Raw genomic sequence first — 27,111 nt, 5'->3', positions numbered from 1 at the left:
TCAATGAACCAGACAAATTTTAATTTTTCTCCACTTAGTGTGAGTCAAATTCAATTGCAAGGAAATTAATTTTTGCTCGTCCTGTAAAAGGAGATCTGTAGCTGAGAATACCTTGGATAATGTAGGGTTTGTGAATTTCAACAGATTTAAAGGGCCACATTAATTGAGCTTCTTTGTCGAAAATCTCTGTCCAGTAATCCGCCGTCTTCCACTCGGGGGATGAAAATGACTCCACTGACTTTCGACATCTTCAGTTTTCTTATCGTTCTGATTACTTCTCTAATTGGTGGGCAGATCCAAGCCACTTCATCTTCCCACGAGTGCGAAAACGCATCGATGCCAAAAGTGTTCGTGCCGTTAAAATTTGAGAAAAACTTCTGGCACTTTGTGTTGCGGTCAGACGCGAATAAATCGATAGTGAAACTGTATCTTCTGTTGATTCTTTGGTAGGTTTCGTGATTCACCTGCCAATCGTCTGTATCGGTCATCTTCGATCCGTCGTCTGCCATCTTAATGCGTGGATCATCACGTAACAAGTGGATTGGTATTATTCTAATGTTCAGTTTTTTGCATAGGGTCATTATGCCGAACACCTCCTTTTGAAAAGGGCCTTTACTAAACCCTTTGGTGAGAAAAGTGGTCATGTTTTGACTGTCAGTGAGCCAATAAACATTTGTGGCTTGGGAATTAGTCGCGTTTGTGCTCTCGTAATATTTCAAGGTCTTCGTTACAGCAATAAGTTCCCTGTGGCCTGATGAAAGTCGTCTTTCTTCCTCGTTCAATGTCCCTCGCAAATAGAGGTGGTCACCTTTTATTGAATACGCACAAGTCGCGTATCCTGACGCGTCGCTGGCCCAAATTTTTTCATTATCGGTGCGTGCGTGATTAGCCACAAATCCTTTCTGGATGAAATTATCTGGTGGCCCGATTATTGACAACACAGAAATCTCCGTGGCTGCTGATCGGATTGGTGAATTGTTGAAACTGGAACAGTTTTCGGCGAAGAAAGTGAGTCCGTCAATGGATTCCTTGTCCATTGTTAACTGTGTGTGCCATCCTCGGTCGCACACAGCTTCATCCAATCTTAAATATGCGGCTCTTGCTGCCATGATGATGACTGGTCCCAATGCTGGTTCTGTAGCTACAATTTTCCCTAACGTTTTGGCCCATTCCTTGGCTGGTAGCTTGTTTGATCCAAGAGAAATTGTCTCCCATACTTGTTTGAGGAGCTGTTTGTTTTTTGACATCCGTTAGGCGTACAGTCATATTGATTGTGTCGATAACGAATCCTAAGTATTCTTTTAATTGACTTGGGTCTCCCTCTTGGTCTGATTTTTTGTTTTCTAGAATCCATCCAGCTTTCCGTAGAGCCTCATAAACTGCAATACGATTTTCCTCTGCTTGAATTTTTTATGCTACCGTGATTCTCCCATCATCCAGGTATATGGAATGTCTGTTGCCTCTTCCATGTATGTAAGCATTGACTGGCTTGAAAATTTTTGTTATACAATGGACGGCCGACGATAAGCCAAAAGGGAGGTATAAGAAAACGAAGTACTGTAAGTCTCCTTCAGGCTTTGTTACCGCTGCTCCGAGGTACTTGTTTTGTGTAGGATGAATTTTAATGTGGTGGTAAGCGGATTTTAGGTCGTAAGTCACTTGGTAATCTTTCTCTCGTGTCAACTCCAAGGCTCTTTGAAAATGACTGAGAGTGACCTTCTGCTCCTTTATGCATTTGTTTATGCATCGCTATCCGTCCAAACAAAGTCTTTTCTTTATTGAGCCGTCTCTTCCGGTCTTGTATGAGACAGTGAGTGGTGACACACAATGTGGTTTTTCATTGGTATACTTGACTACTCCAGAATTCTTCAATTCAAGAACGGTTTCGTACGTGAAAGTCATTTCGCGAATGGCCGATGCATTATTGGGTTCTTCATACTTTGGGGGGAACTCTTTGAAAGGAATAACGTAGCCTTCTTTCAGTGTTAGCATCACCCACTCATTTGCATTTAGCTCCTTCTTCGAAAATTTGTTGACCTCTTCTGAGTGGATAGATCCTGGTGAAAACTGAGCTTGGGCATGCTGTGTCTCTTTATGTTCAATGTCAATTTGCTCTACAGGAGCTTCTTTCTGTTGGGTCATTGTGTCAGTGTTTCTAGTATCATCATCATTAAATTCCGTACAATTCCTGAAAAATACAGATTTTTCCTTATTTAATGATATGAAAGGTCTCAATATGTTGCTGAATATCACAAGTTTATTCTTATCCCTGTCGTACATCACAATGTTTATGTCGATTTATCAACAATATTTACTTTGTGCAATTCTTGAAGAAATGCTCAGTTGATCCACACTTGTGACATTTGTGGTCGGGTCCTGGCTGTTTTCTGCCTCTAGTACCTCCTCCACGACCTCGTGATCCATATCCACCGCGCCCAACATGTTGTTGGCTATTGAAGTCTGGTGAATTTGAGCCGTGACCTTCGTAGTGTAAGGCCCGGCTGGGGTGCTTACGGAGAAGATGGAGAGTACACGGAGACGAGTAGCCAAAGGTGAAGCGCTTGTATTGCGTGTCCTATTGACAGGGGGAGTACAGCAAGAGAGAGAGAGAGAGGTGCATACAGGGGGTTTATATATGGGGGGAAGCGCCCGATCAGCACCTGCAGACCGCGGATGACTTGCTGCATCAACCGGGAATGACTTGCCACGGCAAGTCGTTCCGACTGTCCGCGCCGACCTGGAATGACTGTCCGCACTATCCCGAGATGGCTCGGGAGGATGAGCTGTCTTGCAGTTCCCGCGTGACGTCAGGGATGACGCTGTTGGGGTGACGTCAGTGGTGCCGGTCGTGACGTCGGGTGTGGCGTCAGGGCGTGACGTCAGTGGCGGCGGCCATCTTGAAGAGGGCGGGGCTGCCGCCGGGGCATTACAGAGCCGTCTCCTTTAGAGACGACTCTCGGAGTCGGCAAAAAAAAACAATCAGCCAGGTGCACAAATACAATGGGGAACCGGGGGTTGTGGAAAAAACAAAGGATATATTTGAAGAGATTTATCCCAGTTGCCTTGATATCAATGTGAAAAAAATAAAAAAAAACGGAATATAAGAATAAAAATTGGGAACTGAGGAGTAAGAAAATAATACGCACGGGTGGGAAATAGGGGGTTGTAAACATGTAAATGGAAGAGAAAAACCAGAAAAAAAAAGAAGAACAAAATAGGGGAATGGTTTTTGAACGGAAAACGAATCAAGGTGGGAAACGAGAAGAGAAAAAAAAATGTAATGGCTGCAGGGGGAAACTGGGGAGGAAGGCGGACTTGAGAAAACGTTATTGACGGTGATACCTGGTGCGGGTATATTTGGAGGAAAGTACTCTAGGAAATATAGTTGGTGAAATTAGCATGTTGAGAAAAATGGTGAAATAGATGGTATACTGTATGTGTAAAATCAATAGGGGGGAAGGTGAACGGGGAACTGAAATTTCATGAGTCATATATGGCAACAAATGGTTATGGGAAACTGGGGTGGAAGGCGGAAGTCTATGAAAGTCGCAGGGTGGAAAAAAAATGTAATGGGATGTATCTGTAGCTAGGCATGTAGAAGTGTTAAGGGGGAATATGGTAAAGGTAGAGATTGGTTGTGGCTGCAAAATGAATGTGTACGAAGAGAGAGAAAAAAAATGGGAAGAAGATGTAATGGGATAGATAAGGGGTCAAAAAAAAAATTAGCAGATGATATTAAAAAAAACAGTTATCATGTTAAAAAGAATTAGGGCGGCATTAGGGTGGGAGTTACTGTTGTTGCCGTGGGTCTATAGCCCTGGCTCTCTGGCTCCTTTCCGCCGGGCGTGGTCGGCCCGTGCACTGTGAGCGCAGGTGGGCCGCTTGACGGCATCTAGGACATGTTGGGCCGTTTGCTGCGACCGCGCGGCGACGTACTGGGCGGACCGCAAGGGTCCGTGGCCACCGGATGGTGGCGCCGGGGAATTCGAGTCTGAATTCCAATATTTGTAAGTAGTCGAGGCCTAGCATGAACTGTGTGTTGATTCTTGTAATCAACACGCAGAAATGTTCACCGCTTGATCTCAGTTGAAGGTTTATTCTTCCTAATATGGGGAACCTGGTTTTTGTGATCGGGTCGAGGTGGTACTCACCGTCTTGACCGGGTTCCATATTGTATTTTGATTGTCGCTGCCAGGTGATTGATGCCATGGACACCGTTAGTCCTGTGGCGTATATGGGACGGGGTGCGGTTAGTTCCTCTTCCCCGGGGATGGGGTAGTGCGGGATCATCTCCTCGTTTCCGTCACGGTTGGTGAGGCTGCCCTGTAGGGTTAGGATGGAATCCATTCCCAGCACTAATGGGGCGCCGATTTCGTCACTTTGGACGACGTACGCGGTGATGATTTTTTGTTGTCCCGCGTACTTCAGTGTTAAACTGGCTTCACTCTCGATTTGGTAGACTCTTGACGTTGCCGGGTCTGTAAATGACGTGTCCGGCCCGTACACTGGGCGGGTTGGGCACTCCAGTGTTTCCACCGTTGAACGGCGGATGAGGGTTATCGCCAGGTTGGTTGCGAAGGTGGCGATGATGTTGCTGTCGTTCACTACCATTCTGACGGAGGATTGTTGTGCCATTTCACTCGTTGGTGGTTTGTTCTTGACTGGCTAATGGTCACCGTCTGCAGTGTTTTCGTTTTGACGTTTCTTTATTTTTTCGAAGACGGCGGGCCCTGTGTCTTATTGGAGATGGCCCTACGTGCTTTGTGTGGGTGGGCGACATCTTTATTATCGGGGCCCCCCTCCCCCCTTCCTTTAATTTGATCTTTCGTCCCTTTTATGCAATTGCTATACATGTTGAGCGGGTCTGCGCAGGGAGTGGGGATAATAAACTGTCTTTTGGTCTGAAAAAAAATTGCTTTTCACTGTCGAACTTGTGTCTTAAAAAAAAACATCTGGTGGGGAATTGGGTTTGAGAGTGGGTCCAAAAAAAAAAACATATAGTCTTCAGTTTCGGGTTTTTTTCCAAAATATGAGGGAAAGTGGGAATCGTTTCGAAGGGGGAAAGAAGGAAAACAAAAAAAATAGTGATTTGGGAGGTTTATATGGAGTACGAGGTGGAAAACATTCAAAATCATCAAAGGAGAAAAGTGTGAGGGGGTCGAGTGACTTTTGGGGATAACTGTTGCGAACAACAAAATATAGGAACGATTGGATCAATCCAGCCCGCAAAAAAAAAAAAAAAAAAAAAAAAATCGTGGTCTTGTCGGGGACATTGACCACACTTTTTTGGACGAATAGTTTGTCGCCGCTCAAAATTGGGGGTGCTAAGGGGGTTTCAACGGGAGGCTTTGATTCGAGATTAATTCCCGCGTGTCTTTTTGTAGGTTTGCAGGTGTCGATGCCACAAAGCTAGTGGCGATTGATGACGATGACGTCGACAAGGGGTGTCCTGTGGGGGGAATTGCTTAAGGCGATGGTGGACGTCGACATCGAATAGAGGTGTGAACATGAAATTCCTTTACTCGGGCGTAATGAAATTGTATGGGGAAATGTTTAATAGCTGTGGTGTGGGGAAATCGAACGATTAAAATAGCAAGAGATAGATTAATCGAGGCGAAAGAGATACAGAAGTTCTAACGTAGGGGAAACGAAAACGACGAATATGAAAAACTAAAACGACCTTTGTGTTGGTCGACACTGTTTTGTCTAGAGTGTGGGTTTGGATAGGTGGTGTGTGGTCCCTTCCCGCTTGTTTTTCTTAATTTTAGGTCCTTTCCCTGCGAGGTGAAATCTCGCCCCACAGACAGTGCTGTATAGTGTTTTCCGTTATTTTCTTTTGGAAAAACCGCCGTTCGTGATTTGGCTTCTTCTTTTGGGGACCCAAATTTGGCTTGACGTTTCACATTAATCTTTGCATGTTGAAGATTTATCAACGTCGCCATTCGTACACTGGTTAATGGTGCAACTGATTGGTGTTCCTTCCTCATAATACGTTCGTCATTGAACGTTCATCTTTGACCGGCAATTTAAATTCGAAAACAGCAGACCGGTACAGTAGTTAACATGAAATGTTTTTGCTATCCCACAGGTTGAATTCAATATATATTTTTTTTTTTTTGTATGTCGTCTCGACACACCCCGCCGCGTGGCTTTTGAAAGCGCCCTAGCTTCGGCGGTGATTGCCTTGGCTAATCCGCTGTTAAAGTGGGCACGCGTCGGGCGGTCAGCCGACAGTGGGAACTCATCGTCAAAAGAAAATTTCAGTTTCTAATTTGCCTTTTCGGCATTTTCTTAATTTTCCAATGATTGGGGTGTTTGTCGTTGCCAAGCATCGGTAAAGTATTTGGGAACCGTGGTGAAAAATAGACCATTTTTGGTGGTCGTTACTGTAAAATTTGCGCTAGGGCAAGGTAAAGATAGTACAGAATTTTTTTTTATAGAGACCTTCTCGCGTCGCGTCGTCATACAACGATCCTGCGACACAGATTCATTCAAGACTCGATTGAAAGAGGAAACGCGTGAAGGGACTGAACTCCTTGCGGAAAATTGGAAGGCAGAGGTTGTATGATTTTTGCGCTTTAGGTAAAGACAATGCATTGCCTCTATCGCTTCACCCTAGTGCGTACGTTTCGCCAATTTTACTTTGCTAGTGAAAAGTTACTCCTCTCTGTTTTAACTTAAAAAAATGCTGCGCCCTAAACGTTTTAAGCGCGTCGTTTATGCGGAGACCTCCGCTAGTTCAAATGCGTTTATTCTAATATAGCAATACGGAAAGATTGCCTATATTGTTCGATTACTTTTGTTTTTCTTTTAAAAAGGACCCCGCCGCACAATTCTCAGCCAAATGCGGTGGGGCGTGTCGTCTATCTTATTTCTCGTTATCTGGCCGTCTTTACTTTTTACGTTCGACGGGGTTAACGGTGGGCTTTTTATCCTCGCTTTTGTCAAGGCGTAGGAAAAAAAAAACGAAGAATTGCTGCATATCCGTTAACGATTTTTACAATCCTGACACATTCTTTTCTTGTCTAAATTAACAAAAAGCTATCGGGGTTTGTTTGTTACTATTTTTGTATTTCGTGTTCAAGTCCCTTTCTCACACGCGGTTTTAAGGAAAAATCGGCTTTTTAGTTTTGAACTTAGCGGAGAAGTGATTCGGTATGGCTTTTCTCCATTACAATTTTGAACTTTTTTTTTTCCTTCACGTGTGCGTGAATTTGATTTATCCCTCGAATTTTCGTAGTTAAAATCCTATCAATATCCCTATGAACTGGCTGGAAAATTTTGGAGCGAGACCAAATAGTTTTCGTGGCTACATCTTTTTATTCGTAGTCTCCACTCCTCAAAAAAAAAACGCGATGGCAACCGTTTCCATACGCTCCTTTCCTTTTAGTTGCTCTCTGTACAATTAATTACAAGCCACACGTGCTCATTGTTGTTACGGACCAGCCCATTCTCCCACCTTTTTTTTTCTTCTTTCCCTATGTTTGAGTATATATGTTTCCCCCCATACAAGATCATATTTTGTCTCCCCTACGTGGCTTGTAATCCGGTGTATTACATTTGGTGCGTTACACGCCAAAAAAAATTGGGCTCGTGTTAAACCTGGCAGAAATTTTCCGTTCTGGCCTTTCACATTCAAGTGTGTGTGAATGTGATTGATCTCTCTAATTTTCATAACCGAAATTCTTATCAATATCTCTCTAGATTTGCGGCAAAATTCTGTGGAATACAAAAAAAAATGATGCAGCGTTTAATCTATAAGCTCTTGGGCCTCATAAAAATCGCGATGGCTCCCGCTAACGGAAATCCAAATTTTCCGGAGCCATTCATTCGCAAAAATTGTCCGCCAATCATGCGGCATTACTGTAGGGGAACGCGGAAAAAATAAAGCTGCAACCTATTGCTTTCGTTCCCTAGCTTGTTCCGTATTCTCTATTTCTAACCTCTTGATTTAAATCACAAAACGTGATTTCGTTCCGTCACCACACGGATATTTTTTCTTCCTTCCTTTCTTCTTTTTTTTTTTTTTTTTTTCATCACAATTCTCTCATAGAGCGTATTACCGCCCTTTCGTTTAAAAACCATTTGCAAGGGTACGATTAGTCCGGCCCATTCATCCCTTTATCGCACAGCATTTTTTCTTTTATGTCCCCATTTTCTATGTTCATACTGGTTGCTTCTTTGGTGCAAGTAGTAGACGGAAATATGGGTTTTATGACACTTGTTTGAGCGCGGAACATATATCCTAGCGCACTATCCGACGACGATCAGCCGTTGGCTGTCTCGTCTTTCTTCAAAAATTAAGAAAAAATGTAAACATAAATAAAATAAATGCCGTAGCTTTGTGGCCTTGGTGGGAAAAATACGGTGGGTCGTCCGACCAACCAGGTGGCGGAAATTAAGGCCTGCCTAGGCGCCAGAGAACCAGAATCACGTGAAAAATTGTTTTCTCTTTTTCCGGAATATGATAGAAAGTTAGCCTATTACGAAACCCGTTGGGTGACTTATGAAATGAAAAGGAAATTTTGCGCAATCGTGCGGAGATCAAAGAATAATAAAAAAAAAAATTAGTTCTCCTTTCACTTTTCCTCCGTCCAACCTAACGGTTAAGTCGAGACCTATTTTTTTTTTTTTATGCAAGGTTGCCGCAATGTAGACAGAAATTTATGAAAAATTAGCTCTTGAGAATACAAGTTTCAAACGAAACACACCTATCGATTCGTCCTTTGGTCCCTGGTAGGGGCTTGTATTGGCTTGCCTGGTGGCCGGCCTAGCCGTCGATGCACATTTTGCCGACGGCTTTTCATCTTCTTAGGTTCTTTATTGGCACCTTTCAATTGATTCTGTTGGACTGGTTGACTAAAGAAAAAAAAACTTGGGAGCAAGTCAATACTTTTTGTTTCGCATTTGCGGTGGGTGCGCCTTTTCTCATTCGGAATGCGAAAATGATAAAAAAAAATACGGGGTTGCCCCTTAAATGCAGCTACTGTGTGCGCTTTTAGGCGAATTATTTGGCCGCTCTGCCATTTGCAATTAACCTTTTCATTTTGTATACCGTAACTGGGGGGATTCCCTAACTATTCGGATTAACTGAACAAAACCCGGGTCCTGTCGCTAATTGTTTCGTCCGAATCGGGTGGCGGACTATTACGAACTGTTTTAGAGTTTGCTTCACGGATAGTGCCCTGGTCGGAATTTAAAAAAAAAAAAAAAATGAAACAATGATCATAATGAATATTTATGAATTAGATTTGATTTCTTGTACGTAAACGTGGAATCTTCCGGTCAGACGGATGACTCGGATTTTAAATCCAGTAATAATTTTCTGGCGGCCTTCTCGCTGACACTTTCTAGTTAATTATTTGAATTAATTGAATGAAACAAAACCCGGGGCCCGTCGCCACTTGTTTGGCTTGCAGGACGCTAATGGTGACACGGCGATGCATATTTTTCTGGGCCGTGCGGGGGAGAAAGAAGGCAAAATTGTTGGGGGGTTTTTAAGTTTCGGACGAAACTCTACTCCTATCGGCTCTATGGTCTGTGTGGTAGCCGGCCTAGCCGTCGGTTATCCTTTGCCGACGGCTTTTCTTGCTCCTGGGTTCTTTTCTCAACGTTTTCCCAGTTAATTCTGTTGAATTGATTGGGGGGAGAGAGAAAAAACTTGGGGGTAAGTCAATACTATTTGCGTCGCTGGTGAGCTGGATGCGCCTTCTACATGTTATTGTGGATTAATGAAAGGAAAAAAAAATAATGACGGAACTGCCTTAAATGCAGCTGCTGTTTGACCCAGTGTGCGCTTTAGGTGGGCTATTGGGCCACTTGTTATTTTTTTTTATTAACCTTTTCGTTTTTATACTTTAACGGGGGGATCCCTACATTATCTGGATTAATGGAGTGAGCGAAGGCACTTTTAAAAAAAATTTCATACGTAGTTCAAACCAGAATTAAATTCCCGACGCCATTAATTGTGGTGGCACAAGCGAGCGTGATCTGCGCAATCTCATTATTAACGGCTCTGGGCCGTATATATAGGCCTAACTGGTTACTGCGTGGTTCTGAAAGTTGCAAAAATTGTAGAAAACAAACGTGAGGAGAAAAAAAAACGATAGTTGGCGGGTGTACGCAACTTATGTAACGCTTAGGGGACGTAATGTAATCAGCCGGCGGGAATGGTTTAGGCTTGTAGGCCTAACGACCACCGAAGGAGGACAAAAAATGCTTTTGTTTACTTTGTTTTCTTTAACTGGAAAGCTTGCGCATTTAAACGGTCTGTCCGAAAACAACGGGGGTTTGGTCGCGCTATAAAAAAAATTTCTCGGGGAGTGGGGCAACCCGGCCGGCCTTGGTGGACCGGCGCCGGCCTACCCCACTTGCAGTTCATTGTTTTTATTAAATTTACTCGAATCAAATAATTGTCGCGGCTTTGAGTACCGCGTAGGTGAAGAAAAAAGTGTAATTTGGGAAAGGGAAGACCAAAAAAAAAAATAGCTTGATCGGCGAATTACGGTGAATATTTAAGTAAAGTGAGAGAACCCGCGACAATGATAAAAAAAAAACATACAAAGAGAAAAATATTTTATAGGGTACGCAATTTAAAAGACAGTTGAACCGGCGCGAACAGCAATAGCACTCGTTTGCTCTAGCTGTTAACGTTAAGTCAACGTAAAGTAAAATTGATCGTGTTTATTCGTCTACTATGATTTCTAGTGGGTCGTCTGTTATGTAAATTGGCGGGGAAGTGTCGCCTGTATTAAGATAAAGGGTTTGCGTTGGTGGAGTAGCCTGCTGAGCGTTAAGCAGCGCCAACTCGACCGCTCTAATCCTGGTCGCTGTTGATTGATCATTAAATAAAATACAATATTGGAGTGCGTTCATGTCATTTTCGTCTGATAATTCAATTAGGTTCGTTTCCCTGACAAATTCCCATTCTAACAAGACGAGTGCGGACCGTTGACTTCCTGACATAATTGCTGTCATCAGCGGTGTCCGCTTGCTATTGTCCTGCGCTGTAATATTTGCCCTACGCGCACATAACTCGCTGACTACGGTTGTGTTATTAAGTGCACAAGCTAGGTGTAGTGGGGTTTCGCCTGATGAGTTACGAATATTTAAATCTGAGAAATGTTCAAACATATGTCGTAGAATATTCGCTGATTTCCCCGTACATGCAATGTGTAACATAGAATTTCCCGTTTTGTCTAACTGTGAAATATCCGCGTCTTGCTGCAAGAGAACGCCCACCGCGGTTTCGATTCCGCGACCGACGGCAATTGTTAAGGCGCTGTGGCCGTTGTCGTCAATATTATTGATATTCGGTGTTTTAGCGAGTAATTTAATCATTGCAAAATTATTTAATTCTATGGCGATGTGTAAGGGTGTCTTATTCAAGCGCGTTCTTGTCGTTGGATCGTAACCTAAGTGGAGGAGGTAATGGACCATTCTGAGGCTGCCGTGTACGACAGCCGCAATGAACGGATTGTATCCGTTTTGGTCAATTACATCCATTTTTAATAAGGGCAACTTTCTACATATTAGTTTGGCTAATTTAAAGTTATTTGATAGGGCTAGCAAGTGTATTGCCGTTTGTCCCTCTGCATTTGGGATGTTAAAATCTGCTGCGGCGGTGGAGAGAATCTCCACCGCTTTTTCGGATACGGTTAAAATAGAATAATGTAGGGCAGTTTTACCGTTTCCGTCTTGATGATCTACCTCTGCTCCTTGCCGGATCAGTGCGGTCATCGCACGGCAGGCTGAGTTCTGCGCGGCGACGATCAATGCCGTCTCCTGCCGGTTGTTTTTCCCGTTCATGTGGCTAGTTGATGCTGCACATTCGATTCCACTCGCACTGTTGGCCCGTGCACATTTGTGCAAAACACTATCACCATTCAACGGCTCGGAGCCCACATTCTTCTTAATGATTCGTTGTGAGGCACTCATCTCGTTACTTTTCCGCGACACAAAAAGTTTTTAGGCACTGTTTGCCACCGAAGTCAAAGCTGCACTGACAAAAATGGGTTGTGGTTGCGTGGACCAAAAAACTTTTGGTCCTTTAATTGTTTGATGGACGATTGACAGCTGTGTTAACTACTCTGTATTGACGCCCATCGATACCCGATACATGTATATATTTTGTTTTCTTACTCTGTCAGCATATTGGCTCTCTGGCGCCGTCTTTCTTGCATGTGGACGGCGAGCTGTTCCAGTATGTCTCTCAGTCCCATTATTCGTGACTTATATTTCCAAATTATACCAAGTACAATTACGGAGAATATAGATGCGGCAATGACTGAGATTAATGATGTCTGGAGTTTTGATGTCCATCTCCGGAGGTCCCAGTGAAGTGATTCTTCATGCTCGTTCACTATTATTGCTGACAGGCTTTTTGAATTTGATTCGTGGATTCGACCGACTATTTCGTTCACTGAATTTATTGCTTCATACTCGTGTCTGTAAGAAATGTCGTGGGAATTGATCACATATTGGGCTTCGTTATCCTCCAATTCTTCGAATTTCGCTGTGAGGCGGAGGGTAGAAAGATGAGACGATGGCTGCATTGGGGTCCGTCTTTCCATATATGGGGTTTTCCATTTAGATTGACAAGTTTATTGGGCCAAAAACACTCTTCGAAAGGGTGTAACGAAAATCCGTCTTTGCCTACTGTAAAGTCCTTGTAAATAGGCTCAGGGCCGCATCTCGTTTCTTTCATTCCAACTGAAATGTTTATTGCCGTACATTGTTGCACCATAAAATATTCACCATAAGTTTTAAGTCGCTGACACATAGGAAGTTTGTTTGCGCGGGCGGCTAACAGGCCGTTTTGCTCCGCCAGTAGCATTAATGTATATTTACGCACTTGAAGGTTTCCACAATATATTTTCTGTATTTCTTTTTCCAACACATTTTCATGAACTGTCGCTTGACGTTCCATATACTGGTGGTGTTGAAGCAAAAGGGGTTGGCTGTCTTCCGTCTTCCGTTTGATAGGAATCTCGGGTGGGCCAAATATCCATTTTTGATTTTTTTTCTTGTGTACAAATTTTAAGGGTAGGTTGGCTACCTTTGATTGCTGTTAAGCAACCTTCTTGCCTATTGGGCATGTAGGCCATTATTTCAAACGTTTCGCTATTCCAGTGAAAATTTTGCTTTCTATCGCAATCCGTCGATATGACGTAAAAATATCGTACGTTTTCCCTCTCTTTTCCCTGCATTTTTTCCATGTTATTATATAATTCGCGTAGCCACATTGGCGTCAAACAATTCTTTTTTACTTTCGCTAGGTGTGTAAGATTTAGTGCGAGTTCATTTTTGTCTAAAACAAATTCCTGTGTTTTCTGGCTGGTGCATATTACTTCTTCTAATTCGTCATTTAGGCAAAGTTTTGATTCCGCATTTGAAATACGGGTCCAATCCTGCGCGATAATTCGTAGGTATGCGGAGTCTAAATTTTTTAATTTGTGGAGCGCTTTGCCGCAAATTGCTTCTACGTTTTCGTAATAAAAATATTCCAATTGAGCGTTGTCGTCTATCAATTTTACAGAATTACTGTCTACTTTGTGTACGAATCCTGATCCGCTTTTTAATTCTCTTAAATTACATTGTCCTGAAATATTAGCCTTTGTTGCGTCCCATACAATGACAGAGTCATGATGGCGGACAAAAGACACTTCAGAGCTGTTAGTTAATAGGCCAAAAGGGGAAGTTATTGGGCAGTATAAACAGTCTTTTCTAATAATTATCTTTTGGAGCATGCAATTAATTACGCTGTATTCCTTTGTTTGCATCCAAACACAGTCGCCTTCTGGTGACGCGGTAAAAGAGAAAGAATCTGCTGATCCTTCCATTATGTTATTTACGCAACGGTTAAATTGGGCCATTTCCCAACATTCTTTTTCGGCCACCGGCCGCGAAAAAGTTGTAAATGTTGTATCGTACGATCCGAAGAAATATCCTACTATCTTTTTAGTTTTCGCCCATGATCTACATACATATCCCTCCCAATGCGCATGAGGTTCTTCCTTAATAAAAAATTGGTACTTTTTGAAAATTGGTTGGATGGTATCTTTTTCTTGACAAAACGATGGGAGCTCCGCGTCCAGCAAGCCGATTGCCTTGGGAGTTTTGCAGTCGCAAATAGTAATATTTACTCCTGTTACCGTGGCAAAAGCGAGAGTCGACAGCAGTCCCAGCGCGAGTTTACCGTCCATCTAAAACATTTCTATACATTAATTACTATATCTTTTTGGTGCTTTTATTGTTTCTCTTAAATTGTATCTATGTTGTACTACATTCTGTTTTTGGGCAACTCGCGCTTTGGACTTTGTCACTCTGCCTGGCGCTACTATGTTAGTGGCCTGAGGGCCCTCTCGGCCTTGGAATTTTTTCATGCGATCGGCATGCACTACCATCTGTTTTTTCCCGTCATCTGATATGATTTTGTAGCTTACGTTGCTTTTCTTTTCCACCACTGTATATGGTCCTTCCCAGCGCATGTTAAATTTTCCGGGTACGATGGCCAACTGTTTAAATAAAATTCTGTCGCCTATTTTAAAATCGACTCGTTTTGCTGTTCTATCGTAGTAATATTTTTGTTTCTCCTTTGACTCAATCAGTCTCTCCTTTGCTATTTTAATTGCATCGTACCATTGTTGTGAGAAAAGCATATTAACATCAGATAAATTTCGGTTTCGCGCGGGCGGCATTAAATCGTCCGGCTCTCGCGCCTCTCTTCCGTACATTAAATAAAAAGGACTATAACCCGTGCTCGAATGGACTGCGGTATTATAAACAAAAGCTGCTACATCTAAAAAATCTGTCCATGTATGGGGATTATCTTTAACATAACAAGAAATTATATCTGCAAGGGTTCGATTTGCACGCTCGACCATGCCGTCGCACTGAGGGCGGTAGGCCGACGTTCGAATGGCTTCGACGCCGCATTGTTTATACAAACATTCCATTACTTTTGATAAGAAATTTTGGCCTTGATCGGTCAGTACCATTTCTGGCACACCGTGTTGCGTTATAATATTTCTGTAAAAAGCTTTAGCTATTGATTCGGCTGTGGCATCTGGCATTGATGCAACTGTTATATATCTAGTTAAATATTCACCCATAACTAAGATTTGTGTATGATTTTCGGGTCCTGATGGGGTCAATGGGCCTACAATATCCATAGCCATAAATTGCCATACGTGGTCTGGGGGTTGTATTGGGTTTAAAGGGGATTTGTTATCTCCGCCAACTTTTCGTTTGGCGCACAATTCGCATTTTCTTATATAATCTCTAATTTCTTTTACCATAAATGGCCATTTAAAACGTCTTTGAATCCTCGCTGTAGTCTTTTTTACGCCTAAATGGCCTGCAAATGGGCTGTCATGAAATCTTATTAATATTTTCTCTCTTAATGATTCTGGTACTAATATTTTTCCGTCGGCTGTGCCGATTAAGCCATTATTAAATTCTTTTAATTGTTCCTCTTCGTCGAGGTCGTTCTCGTATTCGTTGTTTTCTTCTTCTCTATGTTCCCTATCATATTCTTTCCCGTCGGCTTCAGCTGCTAAATATTCTTCCATGAATTTGGTCCGTCTTTGCTGTTCTTTTATAAACTTTTTCTTCGCTTTCTTACAAAATTCGTCTTTTTCCTGTTCTTGCAAAAACATTTCTGTTGTTAGGGCTTTTATACTTTGTGTCTGGCCAAACATTTTTATCGCCTCCGTTTGTTCTGGTATTCTTCTCAGCCCGTCGGCATTTTGGTTAGCTACGCCAGGCCTAAAAACTGTTTGAAACTCGAACTCATTGGCGAACAAAGCCCATCTAATCACTTTTCTCGACATATTTTCTGTTATTTTGGGGAAGTTTTTTAATGCTTCGTGATCGGTTTCTACCGTAAATTTCGTACCGTATAAGTAATGATAAAATGTTTTTAACGCGTGATATATTGCATATGCTTCTTTATCTGTCGTGTGCCATTTTTCTTGTGTCTCGTCTAATTGTTGCGATGCGTATGCTACGGCATATTCTACTTTTTCTCCGTTTACAATTTTACGTTGCGCTAGAACTGATCCTACTGCAAATCCCGATGCGTCTGTTTGGACAATGAACTCGAGGTCGAAATCTGGGAATCGTAAAATCGGATTTTCTAACAAACAAGTTTTTAAAAATTGAAACGTTTTTTCCTCTTCGGGGCCTCATCGAAATTCTTCTTTCTGTCTTGTTAAAATTGTCAGCGCTCTTGCTTTTTTCGCATAATCCCAGATGAACTTTCTATAATATCCTGATAGTCCTAAAAAACTCTTCACATGATTCTTATTCTGCGGTGTCGGGTAGTTTCTGATTGCTTCTGTTAACTTCGGATCTGGCCTCAAGCCATCTTCTGATATGATGTGTCCCAAATATTTAACTGATTTTTGTAAAAATAAACATTTCGATAATTTAATTTTTAATCCTCCCTCCCTCAATAGATTCAGTACGCATTGAATGTGTTTGATGTGATCTTCGATTGTTTTAGAATATATAATTACGTCGTCCAAGTAAACTAGTGCAAATTTGTGAATAACTGGTTGTAATAAGTTATTCATTAAACGCTGAAAAGTTGCTGGTGCATTCGTCAATCCGAATGGCATACGATTAAATTCATAATGACCCTGACTTGTTGTAAAAGCTGTTTTGTGTTTGTCGGTTTCCTCAATTTCTATCTGCCAATACCCGCTGATCAGGTCGAGTGTTGAGAAATAACGAGCGCCTAACAAATAATCTTTTGTTTCGTCGACGATTGGTATGGGGTATTTATCCTTTATCGTTTCCGTATTCAAATTGCGGAAATCAATACAAAAGCGTTTAGTGCCATCTTTCTTGTCGGTCAGATGGACCAGTGAACTATATGGACTTGAGCTCGGCCTAATTATATTATATTTTAACATCTCGTTCACCTCTTTTTCTATAATGGCTAGGTTTGTTCTCGCCTGTCGTCTGGGTCGCATATATATAACTTTTCCTGTCGTCTCAATGTGATGTGTAATACCGTTAGCTTGGCCTAGCTCACACAATTTATCTGCTATTACGTCTTTATTTAATTCTAACAGTTTGTCTATTTTATTTCTATACATTTCTGAATTTACGTCATCGATTTTTATTTTGGACACAGGTATTTCAATTTTAACTGCGATACTCTCCTCTCTATCGATAGTTTTTAATAATTGAATAAGGGGCGAGTAGGCGTAATTCGAATTTCCCGTATCCGCTATAAGCGAATAAGTTTCCCCTTTTATTTTATAATTTACCCGACGGGTTTCTCCGTCAAGGACAAGCGCATTTTCCGTAATAAAATCGATGCCTAATATACACGTTTCTGTCAATTGGGGTACAACGAAAAATTTCTGTTCTACTATTTCAGCGTTATCATCTAAGCTAATATTTAATTTGTATACTCCTACAATATCCATACTGTCACCACATATGCTGCGAAGGTTATCATTGTTATTTACTTTATTTTGTTTTACCTCTTTTCTTAATCGGTTGAAAAAATATTCTGAAACTGCACTAACTGAGGCTCCTGTGTCTATTAAAGCGTATGTGAAAACATTATCTATTCTTACTGGTACATAAAAAAGTTTATATTCCGTATTTACATTATTCGATTTCTGCGTCGTATTTACTGTCTCGGTTCGTTCGGTGGCGCATTGCGATAATCCTGGCTGTATCGATTGCCGTTTTGATTCCTTTCTTGGTTGAATGGTCTGCCATATGTACTGTTGCTGCGATCGTATCTTTCGTTGCTGCGAGCTCGATAATTGCTTTGTGGCCCTCCATTCGGCCTCCAATTTTGTCCCGATCGCTCTGAATTTTGTCTTACGTCTCGCGAGAATCTTTGATCGTCGCGACGACGGCCTAGCTGTTGTTGTTGTTGTCCTCGTCCGGACCAACATTCTCTACTAATATGCCCTTTCTTTCCGCAGTTATAACAAGTAATACGGGTATCCTGACTGCTATTATTATTTCTAACTGGCGTCTGAGCTCTGGCTCCTTCTTCTGGCTTTGTGGGTCTGTTATACGTGAATGGACTTACGCTGCGGCTTCTGTTATTTTCCGGGAAACGGACTGTTTTTGGATAATTTGTTTGCGCGTTGTTGTACATGTTGAAGGCTGCGATTACTGCTGGGTCTCCCAAATCGACTGGTGTTGATGCCGTCGGAGGTGAGACCGGTTTAGTCGACAGTTTGTGAATCAGCCCTTCCAATTCTTTTATCTTTGCCGCGTTTTTCTCGTTTTCTTGGGAAATGACTGAAACTGCAGAAGTTATATCTTTACTCTGTGCTATCTTTTTAACTTCAGTTACTTTTTCGCATTCTATTGCTGTAGCTACTGTATTGGCGTATGTCGCATCGGCTTCTACTCTATTCCAAACTAATGTGGCAATTTCCCTGCGTAGGCCTGACAAGAGAATTCCTTTTTTCATGTCGTCTCGGACTAATACTACGTTGGCGTCGTTGCTATTTGCCGGACCTGCTCCATAAGCTATCCGATACATGTCGTCTATCCGTGTTTGGAAATCTCTGACTCTTTCGCCTGGTTCTTGCTTTAAATCTTTTAATTCTCCTTTTTTAATGGCTTTTGTCGTGTTATCATGTAGCCCTGCAATAAGTAACGCTTTCCAGTCATCGTACTCTTCTCTTTGCTGGGCTGTCAATGAATCGTTAAAATTGGCTGCTGATTTGGTTAATTTCTCTTGGAAAAATGCTATCTGTTGTTCTTCATCCCATCCCGCTAATCTGGCTGTTCTTTCTGCTATTTTAAACCATTCTTCTATGACTAACGGGCAATTACTTTCGCCTGAAAAAATCGGGATATTTTCTAGTTTTCTTTGTGCCGCTAAGTTACGCATGCCTGTTACTAGTGCTGCCGTATTATTTTGTCCTGCTACCTCTAGTGTGTCAATTGCTGCCTGTGTTAAAGCCATCTCGTCGGTTGGGTATATTAAATCAAGATCAAAAGTACTAAGGGTATCGTCGTCACTTTCCTACCCTCTAAAGTCTGTTGCTTCGTTTAATTCCCCGGAATAATTGTTCCAATCAAATTCTGGTGATAACTCTGCTTTCCACAATTGGTCTAGTACTTTAGCTCTATTTCTTAAGTCCGGTGAGCTGCTTATCCGTTCTTCTTGCAAGCGTTTAATTATATCATCTACCGATATTCGAATAAATTCATCGACGTTATCAAAAATGCTAGTATGTGTTTCTGTCTCTACCGTTGGTCTCCACTTAATTTCCTCAGTAACTCTCGGAATCGGTGGTATCCCACCTGTTGCCTCTGCAAGTAAATCGGGCTCTATTGGTGTATGGGGGGCTGACTTTGTTTTCTGAAGTTTTGTTAAATAGACTGTAACCCCTGCTGGTAAAGTAACTCTTCCAATTCGAACCTTACGAGATAATCTACAGATAGGAAAATTTGGGGTCGAAAGTTCGTCGAATTTAGTTTCTAATATTCTTATTTCCCTAGTTAATTTATCTCCTTTCGTTTGCAAGCATCGTCTTGCGTGACCTGTTGTCACCCTAGCGTCTTGTATTAATGTAATTATCTTATTTCGTGCAAAATTTAACTGTAATAATTTTACTGCTACTTTCTTTATACAGTAATCTAATTGAGCCTTGTTCAAGTATTTAAAATTAGGGCCAATAACTGGTCGTTCACCGTTGTCGTCTAGTGTACTAACATAATACTTGGAGTGGTCTAAATTCGGATTCATCCGTTCTTACCTTGTTGAGATTCCAGGTGCCGAAAAAGGCAAGGTCGCCAATTGTAAGGCCCGGCTGGGGTGCTTACGGAGAAGATGGAGAGTACACGGAGACGAGTAGCCAAAGGTGAAGCGCTTGTATTGCGTGTCCTATTGACAGGGGGAGTACAGCAAGAGAGAGAGAGAGAGGTGCATACAGGGGGTTTATATATGGGGGGAAGCGCCCGATCAGCACCTGCAGACCGGGGATGACTTGCTGCATCAACCGGGAACGACTTGCCACGGCAAGTCGTTCCGACTGTCCGCGCCAACCTGGAATGACTGTCCGCACTATCCCGAGATGGCTCGGGAGGATGAGCTGTCTTGCAGTTCCCGCGTGACGTCAGGGATGACGCTGTTGGGGTGACGTCAGTGGTGCCGGTCGTGACGTCGGGTGTGGCGTCAGGGCGTGACGTCAGTGGCGGCGGCCATCTTGAAGAGGGCGGGGCTGCCGCCGGGGCATTACAGTAGTATGATCCTCGGAATCGCTTCGGTTGACTGCGAAACATTTGTTTGTCTTTCGGTTCGCGTTTGATTCGGTCAGCTCTCTTTTCTTGTTCCCCCAAGACCTTGGCAAGATCTGGATCCAGGAATTCACCAGCTTTTCTCCTGGCAAATTTGTCTGCCGTTTCCTGGTCGAATTTTCGCCACACCTGGGGCATCATTAACATAAATAGTTCAATGGGCTGTTCAAACTTCAATACTTTGTCAATGGAATAACACTGACCTATAACACAAACAAACGGTCTCGCATCGATTCATCAGCTTTACGTAGCTCTCCCAATACAACGGTGGCTTCAGCTTTTTCCGTATCCTTCGTTAATTTGGCCGTCAATTTAATCAGTGCGATTATTCCATCCTGGACCGGCATCAAACTTTTTTGTAAAGCTTCCAATTGCTGGAATAAACAAAATAAGAATGATAACAATCAATAGACTTTTTAATTATCTCTATCGTTTGAATTGTGTGTGTGTCAATAAATCCTTAACTCATATCTAATACATGTAGTTATATTTTAATGAACGCATGTCGTATACCATTGAACTGTATTTAGTTCCTGTCTGGTTGCATGTTGTTGTGTCTACTCATGACTTGGTACATGCATTTTTAATGAACTCATGACTGGATACATGCAGTTTTAATAACTCATGACTGGATACATGCAGTTTTTATTCAACTCATGGCTGGATACATGCAGTTTTGATGAACTCATGACTGGGTACATGCAGCTTTGGTAACTCATGACTGGTTACATGTAGTTTTTGAATTTAATCATGACTGGATACATGCAGTTTTTTTTTTAATAACTAAGCTCATGACTGGATACATGCAGCTGTAATGACTAAGCTCATGACTGGATACATGCAGCTGTGAATGGCTGAGCTCATGACTGGGTACATGCAGCTATGCCTTTCTCAATTATGTTGGTATCAAACCATTACAATACGAATCTCAAATTTTTGGCAACAGGCCCTTTATGGCTTGTAAAAGCACCGTCGGAAAGATACACTTCCTCTACCTAGGTTTTAAAATTGTATTTGATTAGATGTAACTTACCACAGGATATGAATATGCACCTGAAAGACAAATTTTGTTCGCTAGCAAACGACTACCTTCCAGGTATTTGACAGATCATGACTGGTTACATGAATCTTGTCGTTGCTTGCTGTTGATGAGTTGTAAATCTTTTGGCTCATGACTGGTTAAATGCAGCTTTTGGATTTATAAAATTGTGTGAAATTTTAAATTTAAAAGACGTAACTTACTAGTTCAATGTTGGTTGATATAATAAAAAAGTACCTGAAACGAAAAATTTTTTTGCCAACAAACGACTTCCTTTCAGGTTGTTACTCATGACTGGTTACATGCAGTTTGTCGTTTGTTTCTGCTTGATTAATTGTAAGACTCATGACTTTCACATGCAGACTTAGTCGTTACTTCTGTCAAGTTATAACAGGATATTTGACACACATACAAATTCACACATATCCACTACTATTTTGTTCTTATAATATGTTCATAATTTTAAGTCGTATATACCTCGCGTAAAACCTTTTCCTTGTCTGGAACGGCTTCAATGAAACCAGCAAATCTTGCTCTGGTAGTTTATAGTTCTTGTGCCGCGATTATCTCCCACTCCTTTTTGGAAAAACGGTATTGCCATTGTAGAACTGGTTTGATTTTACGCTTTTAGTAGCAAATTTAGTGTATTTGCAAATTCAATTGTCTACTTTAGTTCAAAACTAATGAAAATGGAGCACTGAAAAAATATACGTGCTCTTGATGCTAGGCTTCGCTTGTGAAAATCGTCTGCTTGCAGCAGTGTGTACACTGCTGCCAGACATAATCATATACGGTGTATATGATTATAGAATGGTCTACTACCATTCTCTACATAGAAAAGTAGTTACTTTACACAGGTCAAATCAGCTGCAAACGCTACAAGAGTAAATCCCTTATGAAGATAGAGAAAGATCCCGCCAAAATAGATGAATGTTATTACCAATGTCACAACAAAGTTGTGAACGAGAAAACGAAGAATTATGAGAAAAGCGGGACAAAATCATCTGTCCGAAGAAATACCTGGTTTTGGAAATCTCACCTGATGATTTGGGAAATTCTTCTCTTTACATACTATTGGTGGCACGAAAATCCCTTACAGTATATCCAGCGTTAATTGGAATGTGCTCACCAAACAGTGGTGGACTGGGCAAATTTCTGCCTTGAAGTGGCAATCGAAGTCATGCTAACGAAATCTGAGCGCATAGCTGTTCCCGGTAAAATTGTAGAAATCGACGAATCCAAATTTGGGAAAAGTAAGTCAATAATGTTCTATCCTACTGTGAAACAAATTAAAAAATTATTAATTTTATTAAGGGAAATATCATAAAGGGAAACATGTTGAGGGCCAATGGATTTTTGGTGGCGTTGAACGTGGCAGCAACAAATGTTTCCTTGTAGCCGTCCGAAACCGCAAAAGAGAAACCTTACTTCGTTTAATAAAGCGATGGATCGCACCTGGAAGAATAATAATTTCGGATTGCTGGGCCTCTAACAACGATATTTAGTAAGCATAATCCTAAGCAGAGGTGGTGTTATGTGGTAATGTCACGCAAATGAATTTTATAATTGGTCGAAGCCCGCTGGGAAAATAATTAATGCAAATTGTTATATTTTTCCGTTGCAATGCAGGGCGATGCCGGACATGGATTACATCCATTTCACGGTAAACCATTCAGAAAACTATAAAGACCCCGTCACTGGAGCCCACACCAACACTATAGAAGGCAGTGTGGTAAAGTGATGTCGTATTGTGTAAATGTTAATATTTGTTTACCGTCTAGGTCTGTGGCATTTGGTGACATTGTCACTCCCAGCGACCAACAGGTGCAAAGAAATGTATCTAGGATACTTGTCAACTTACATGCTGCACAGACTGTGGAAGGGGCAGGACAGCTTCGTTCTGTTTATGAAAGAAGCGTCAAATTTGAGCCTACAGCGATAGCGGTCCAAACCCAAGCGGGAACTGACGACAGAGATGTGCACTGTAATGGTTGTACGGTGAATTCCTTTGACGATTGAAAGAGATAAAATTGTACAGCACACCAGTGCTCTTGAAAATAAATGAGTGATTTAAACAAGTCGATCACACTGCTGTGTAACTATGTAACGTAACTTTTGTAACAGTATCACACCATAACGCTACCACTGTTCTTTTATTGCACTTCTTAGCTATACGAGCTGCTGTAACAAAACAGAAAGGTAAATTCGAAACTTAAGGCAAAATAAAGTGTATTACTGTTGCAAAGGTTAAGATAACCGATGAAGCAAAACGGAGATCATACACTAACCATTTTGGAAAGAAATTACTTGAGTACATTTCCGACCCGTTTGTTGGACAGGTAAATACGTATCGTCGACCTGATAATCCGATAAAGTTCGGTCTGACTGTCCCTCTTCTTGGAAAGTAATGGAAGTTTCTGTTGGAAATCATATTCAATCCAGATATTGAATGTACATATCTTCTTAATGATGAACCCTATAAGTGTAATCTGTAATCATATATGTTGTATTGTAACAGCCACCAGATGGCGCTGATTGTGAAGGTGAGGCAACCTATCTATAGTCTTCTTCGGTTGCTGTTTAGTAACACTTTCACTCTGACTTGACAGTTCTGATTTACAATGGACGTGTTTTTGTATCTCCTCGAATACTTCATACAAGTTTAAACACTATCAACACTTTGTTAATTCTCTAACTTCAACAGTTTCTTCCACGCGCGGAAGACTAGGGCTGCATGCGAAAAATGGAAAGAAATTAGACATTTGCACTAGAAAAGAAATGAAAACAAATGAAACTTATGATATCATCTGGATGCAAAGGCTCCTTAATGTTTCGCCCATGTTTTGCCACTTGGTTTATGAGTTTTCTTCCTCTGAGGTATTTGGCATTGAATAAGGTCTTCATCACCTCGGAAATGAAGGCGCTGATCGTGTAAGTCTGGTTGTTCTTGAGAAAGTTGTGTGGAACCTTTTGCTTTGGATTTTTTCTCTGCCACGTTGCCATGGCTGCTATCAAGCGTTTTATTTCTTCCTTAGCACGCTCCTCGCACTCCCTAATGATCTCCATATCTGGCCGGAAGTGAGTGTCGGCCTAGAATAAATTTAGAAAAATGGAGTCACGATAACGTTACATTGAATATGTCAAAATGCTTACCTTGCTTCCAGTGGGAGTGTACTCCAATTCGGAAAGGGAAGATTGCGACCCAGATCTCGCCAAAAGCAAGAAAGGCGGGATTTTGTAGAGTACTATTCAAATCCTTTAAGATCACAAGTCCTAAATGTGATAAGCCTTGAGTTTTCTGGATCAAAGTGAGTTTATAATACTTAAAAAAAATTAAACAGCCGGCCAATATTTAATTAACATTTTCATTTCAAGTTTGAGTACCTTGGTGGAGCCTCCCTATATTGCTCGTAAATTTTGTTGGGCAAACAATGTTTGGCCACGAGATTATCCTCTTGAACGTCCAGAGGTGCAGAAGTACTGCCTCATGGGAGTACAAGATTCCTATTTCGATTTCCACATTTATTTTGGAGGGTCTTCAGTGTGGTATCACGTCTTTAAGGTAAACTATTCTGTCGACAGTTCACTTAATTGTTTTGTTATGATAAAACATTTTAGTTGACCATAATTTTTCAGGGAGAAAAGATATTCTACTTGGTTGCACCTACTCCAGAAAACTTGGATCTCTACTTACAATGGATGTTGAAACCAAATCCCCACGAAGTATTTTTCGGCGATATGGTACGTCGTTATTATTATAAAGCTTTTCTTGCTTTACTATATTGGTGTTGAGCATTTATGGTTTAGGTTGATGCCTGTTATCGATTGGTGGTACAACAAGGGCACACCTTGTTTATACCAACGGGATGGATTCATGCCGTACTGACACCAAAAGATTCGTTGGTTTTTGGCGGCAATTTCTTGCATAATTTAAATATGGAGCTACAATTGAAGTAAATAACATTTGTAAATCTAATTTTTTTTAGCTATACTGATGAGACTTTCTGTAAAACTACAGGATTTACAACATCGAAGTTGCTTCAAAAGCCCCAATCAGATTTCGCTTTCCTTCATTTCAAACACTGCACTGGTTTGCAGCGGAAAGGATAGTAGAAGATTTGAGAGATATGAACAGCAAAGGTTCTCGTTGTCAGGAGCAGTTCATTCGAGGGATCAGAGCGTTGGCCGCCGCACTGAAAAGCTGGACGATAGAAAAAGATGTAAGTGTTAAGAAAGTAAAGAAAAATGACCAGAATTCTTAATGTTTTGTTTGCTGTTTCAGAATGGCAAAGGAAGGAGCGAACCAATCCCCGAACGTATCTTAGTACCTAAACTACTAAAAGAATTAAGTCGGGAGCTTCGTCATGTCGAGAAGAACTCTAATTTGTCCATCCCTCAGTCTCCAGTGGCACCATCTCTGCCGATAGCCAAAATTGAAAAAACTTCTCCGAAAAGAGTCCGTCGTAAGAGAGTCAGCAGTAGTCTACATTCAAGTACAATAGCGTACACGATCTCCCCACGTCTACAGCAGGTAATCGATCTGGCTTATCTACACCGAGATCGGAGACTGGATAAAAATATATTGATGAAAATATATTACTTTATGTGGTAAATTAGATATAAATCAACTTATACAAGAATTTTGTGTTGAATTTGTCTCGTATAAATAAAATTATCTCGAACATAGTAGAAAACATAGTTTTGAAAATTTTCTACCCATAAATAACAACATTAATATAGTAGCGACATCTAGCATCGTCGGTAGTTACACGCTTGAATTTTTGATTGTAGAGTAGCACGTATCGTTACTAGTTTAAAGGTTTTACACTTGATTTACCCATCGTTTTCAGTTTGAATAAAAATAGATGACGTCCATCGTAATAGATGAAAATGTACTTATTTACAAGATGTTATTTTTTATATAATTCTCTAAAATAAATAAATTCCAAAATAATATTTCTGCCGCTACGCGCGCATCGGCCAAGTTTGCAGACGACATTACTTCCCTTTTTTTAGGCTCTCGTCAGTTTAGTTTGTGAATCGTCTAAAGTTGGTACTTTGCACCTCGTTTGTTCTAATTTCGAAAAAATCCAACCTTGAGTGGCCGACGCCATTTTTCTGCTAGATCTTAGCTCGTCATTTTCGGTGCTGTTTTCTTCATCCGACTATCAACCGGTAAGCCAATGTTTTATTAATTATTCCCAACCATCACTCATTGGTGGCTATGTGTGCGTCGCCATTTTTATGCAACGTGGAAATGTGTGTGTGGTTACATATATTTGTGTTAGACGGTCCCCTGTGGGCTGTCGACATCTTGTTTAGATGGACGCAGGAGATGATTCAATTTTGTGCAAAGGTTCAATTTGCTCCGTCATGTGGCCGTTTATTTTTTTAATTTTTTTAATTTTTTTTTCAGTCCTTCCTGCTGTCCGTCTCTCCAGTCTGCTGTCTGTTGTCCGTCTCTGCTGTCTGTATCTGCTGCCCGTCTCTCCTGTCTGCTGCTGTTTGTTAAACGTAAGTCCCAAATTTTAATTATTCGCCATTTTTCTCTTACATAACTGAAAAGGGGGAAGGGTTAGTCACTTGCCAGCTTTGTTAAGTGTTTAACGTATTAGTTTTTTTTTCTTTTTCTGATGTATACACTCTTGGGATAAATAGTCTGAGCTTGCTGTAAGAAATTAAATTGTTTCGGCTCGCCCAGCTTTAGGTTCTGTTACAAATAAGTTTGGAATCTAATTCGTTTTTCTCGCGTTTCTTTTTTCTGAACTCGTGTGCACGTA

The 27,111-nt window shown here is 41.3% G+C and overlaps 3 protein-coding genes across 3 annotated transcripts; 1 reads left to right on the top strand and 2 right to left on the bottom strand.

Annotated features, from left to right (window-relative positions):
* On the bottom strand, window positions 1-21,465 carry LOC124199584. Its single transcript, XM_046595424.1, has 6 exons — window positions 21,382-21,465; window positions 21,216-21,287; window positions 20,513-20,666; window positions 20,241-20,471; window positions 2,316-2,490; window positions 1-2,188 (listed from the first exon to the last, which is right to left on the bottom strand). Exons 1-6 carry the CDS (start codon window positions 21,463-21,465, stop codon window positions 1,750-1,752), a joined length of 1,155 nt encoding a protein of 384 aa, XP_046451380.1. The 3' UTR covers window positions 1-1,749.
* Window positions 10,533-12,106, bottom strand: LOC124199722 (putative ankyrin repeat protein RF_0381). Its single transcript, XM_046595644.1, has one exon. The coding sequence runs from the start codon at window positions 11,935-11,937 to the stop codon at window positions 10,684-10,686; it is 1,254 nt and encodes a 417-aa protein (XP_046451600.1). The 5' UTR covers window positions 11,938-12,106; the 3' UTR covers window positions 10,533-10,683.
* A 3,320-nt stretch (window positions 21,466-24,785) lies between the features above and the next one.
* On the top strand, window positions 24,786-25,943 carry LOC124199582 (lysine-specific demethylase 7B-like). The gene is made up of 5 exons (XM_046595423.1): window positions 24,786-24,893; window positions 24,968-25,072; window positions 25,139-25,284; window positions 25,350-25,551; window positions 25,614-25,943. The coding sequence occupies exons 1-5, from the start codon at window positions 24,819-24,821 to the stop codon at window positions 25,941-25,943; spliced, it is 858 nt and encodes a 285-aa protein (XP_046451379.1). The 5' UTR covers window positions 24,786-24,818.
* Window positions 25,944-27,111: the final 1,168 nt, after the last annotated feature.

The sequence above is a fragment of the Daphnia pulex genome, chromosome 8, assembly GCF_021134715.1.
Source record: "Daphnia pulex isolate KAP4 chromosome 8, ASM2113471v1".
NCBI lineage: Eukaryota > Metazoa > Arthropoda > Branchiopoda > Diplostraca > Daphniidae > Daphnia > Daphnia pulex.
The sequence above is the reverse complement of the archived record's forward strand: the minus strand, read 5'-3'. Positions and strand labels throughout refer to the sequence as shown.

Bases quoted from the DNA above. Each gene is read 5' to 3' on its own strand.
- LOC124199582 (XM_046595423.1), top strand. From the start codon at position 24,819: ATGGGAGTACAAGATTCCTATTTCGATTTCCACATTTATTTTGGAGGG. The intron at 24,894-24,967 runs GTAAACTATTCT...ATAATTTTTCAG, and splicing joins TGTGGTATCACGTCTTTAAG to GGAGAAAAGATATTCTACTT. The intron at 25,073-25,138 runs GTACGTCGTTAT...TTTATGGTTTAG, and splicing joins AAGTATTTTTCGGCGATATG to GTTGATGCCTGTTATCGATT.
- LOC124199722 (XM_046595644.1), bottom strand. From the start codon at position 11,937: ATGAGTGCCTCACAACGAATCATTAAGAAGAATGTGGGCTCCGAGCCG.
- LOC124199584 (XM_046595424.1), bottom strand. From the start codon at position 21,465: ATGAGCCAAAAGATTTACAACTCATCAACAGCAAGCAACGACAAGATT. The intron at 20,667-21,215 runs GTATTGTAATGG...TGTTTATTCCAG, and splicing joins TTGCCAAAAATTTGAGATTC to CAATTGGAAGCTTTACAAAA. The intron at 2,491-20,240 runs ACTACTGTAATG...GCCGGGCCTTAC, and splicing joins GAAGCGATTCCGAGGATCAT to ACTACGAAGGTCACGGCTCA.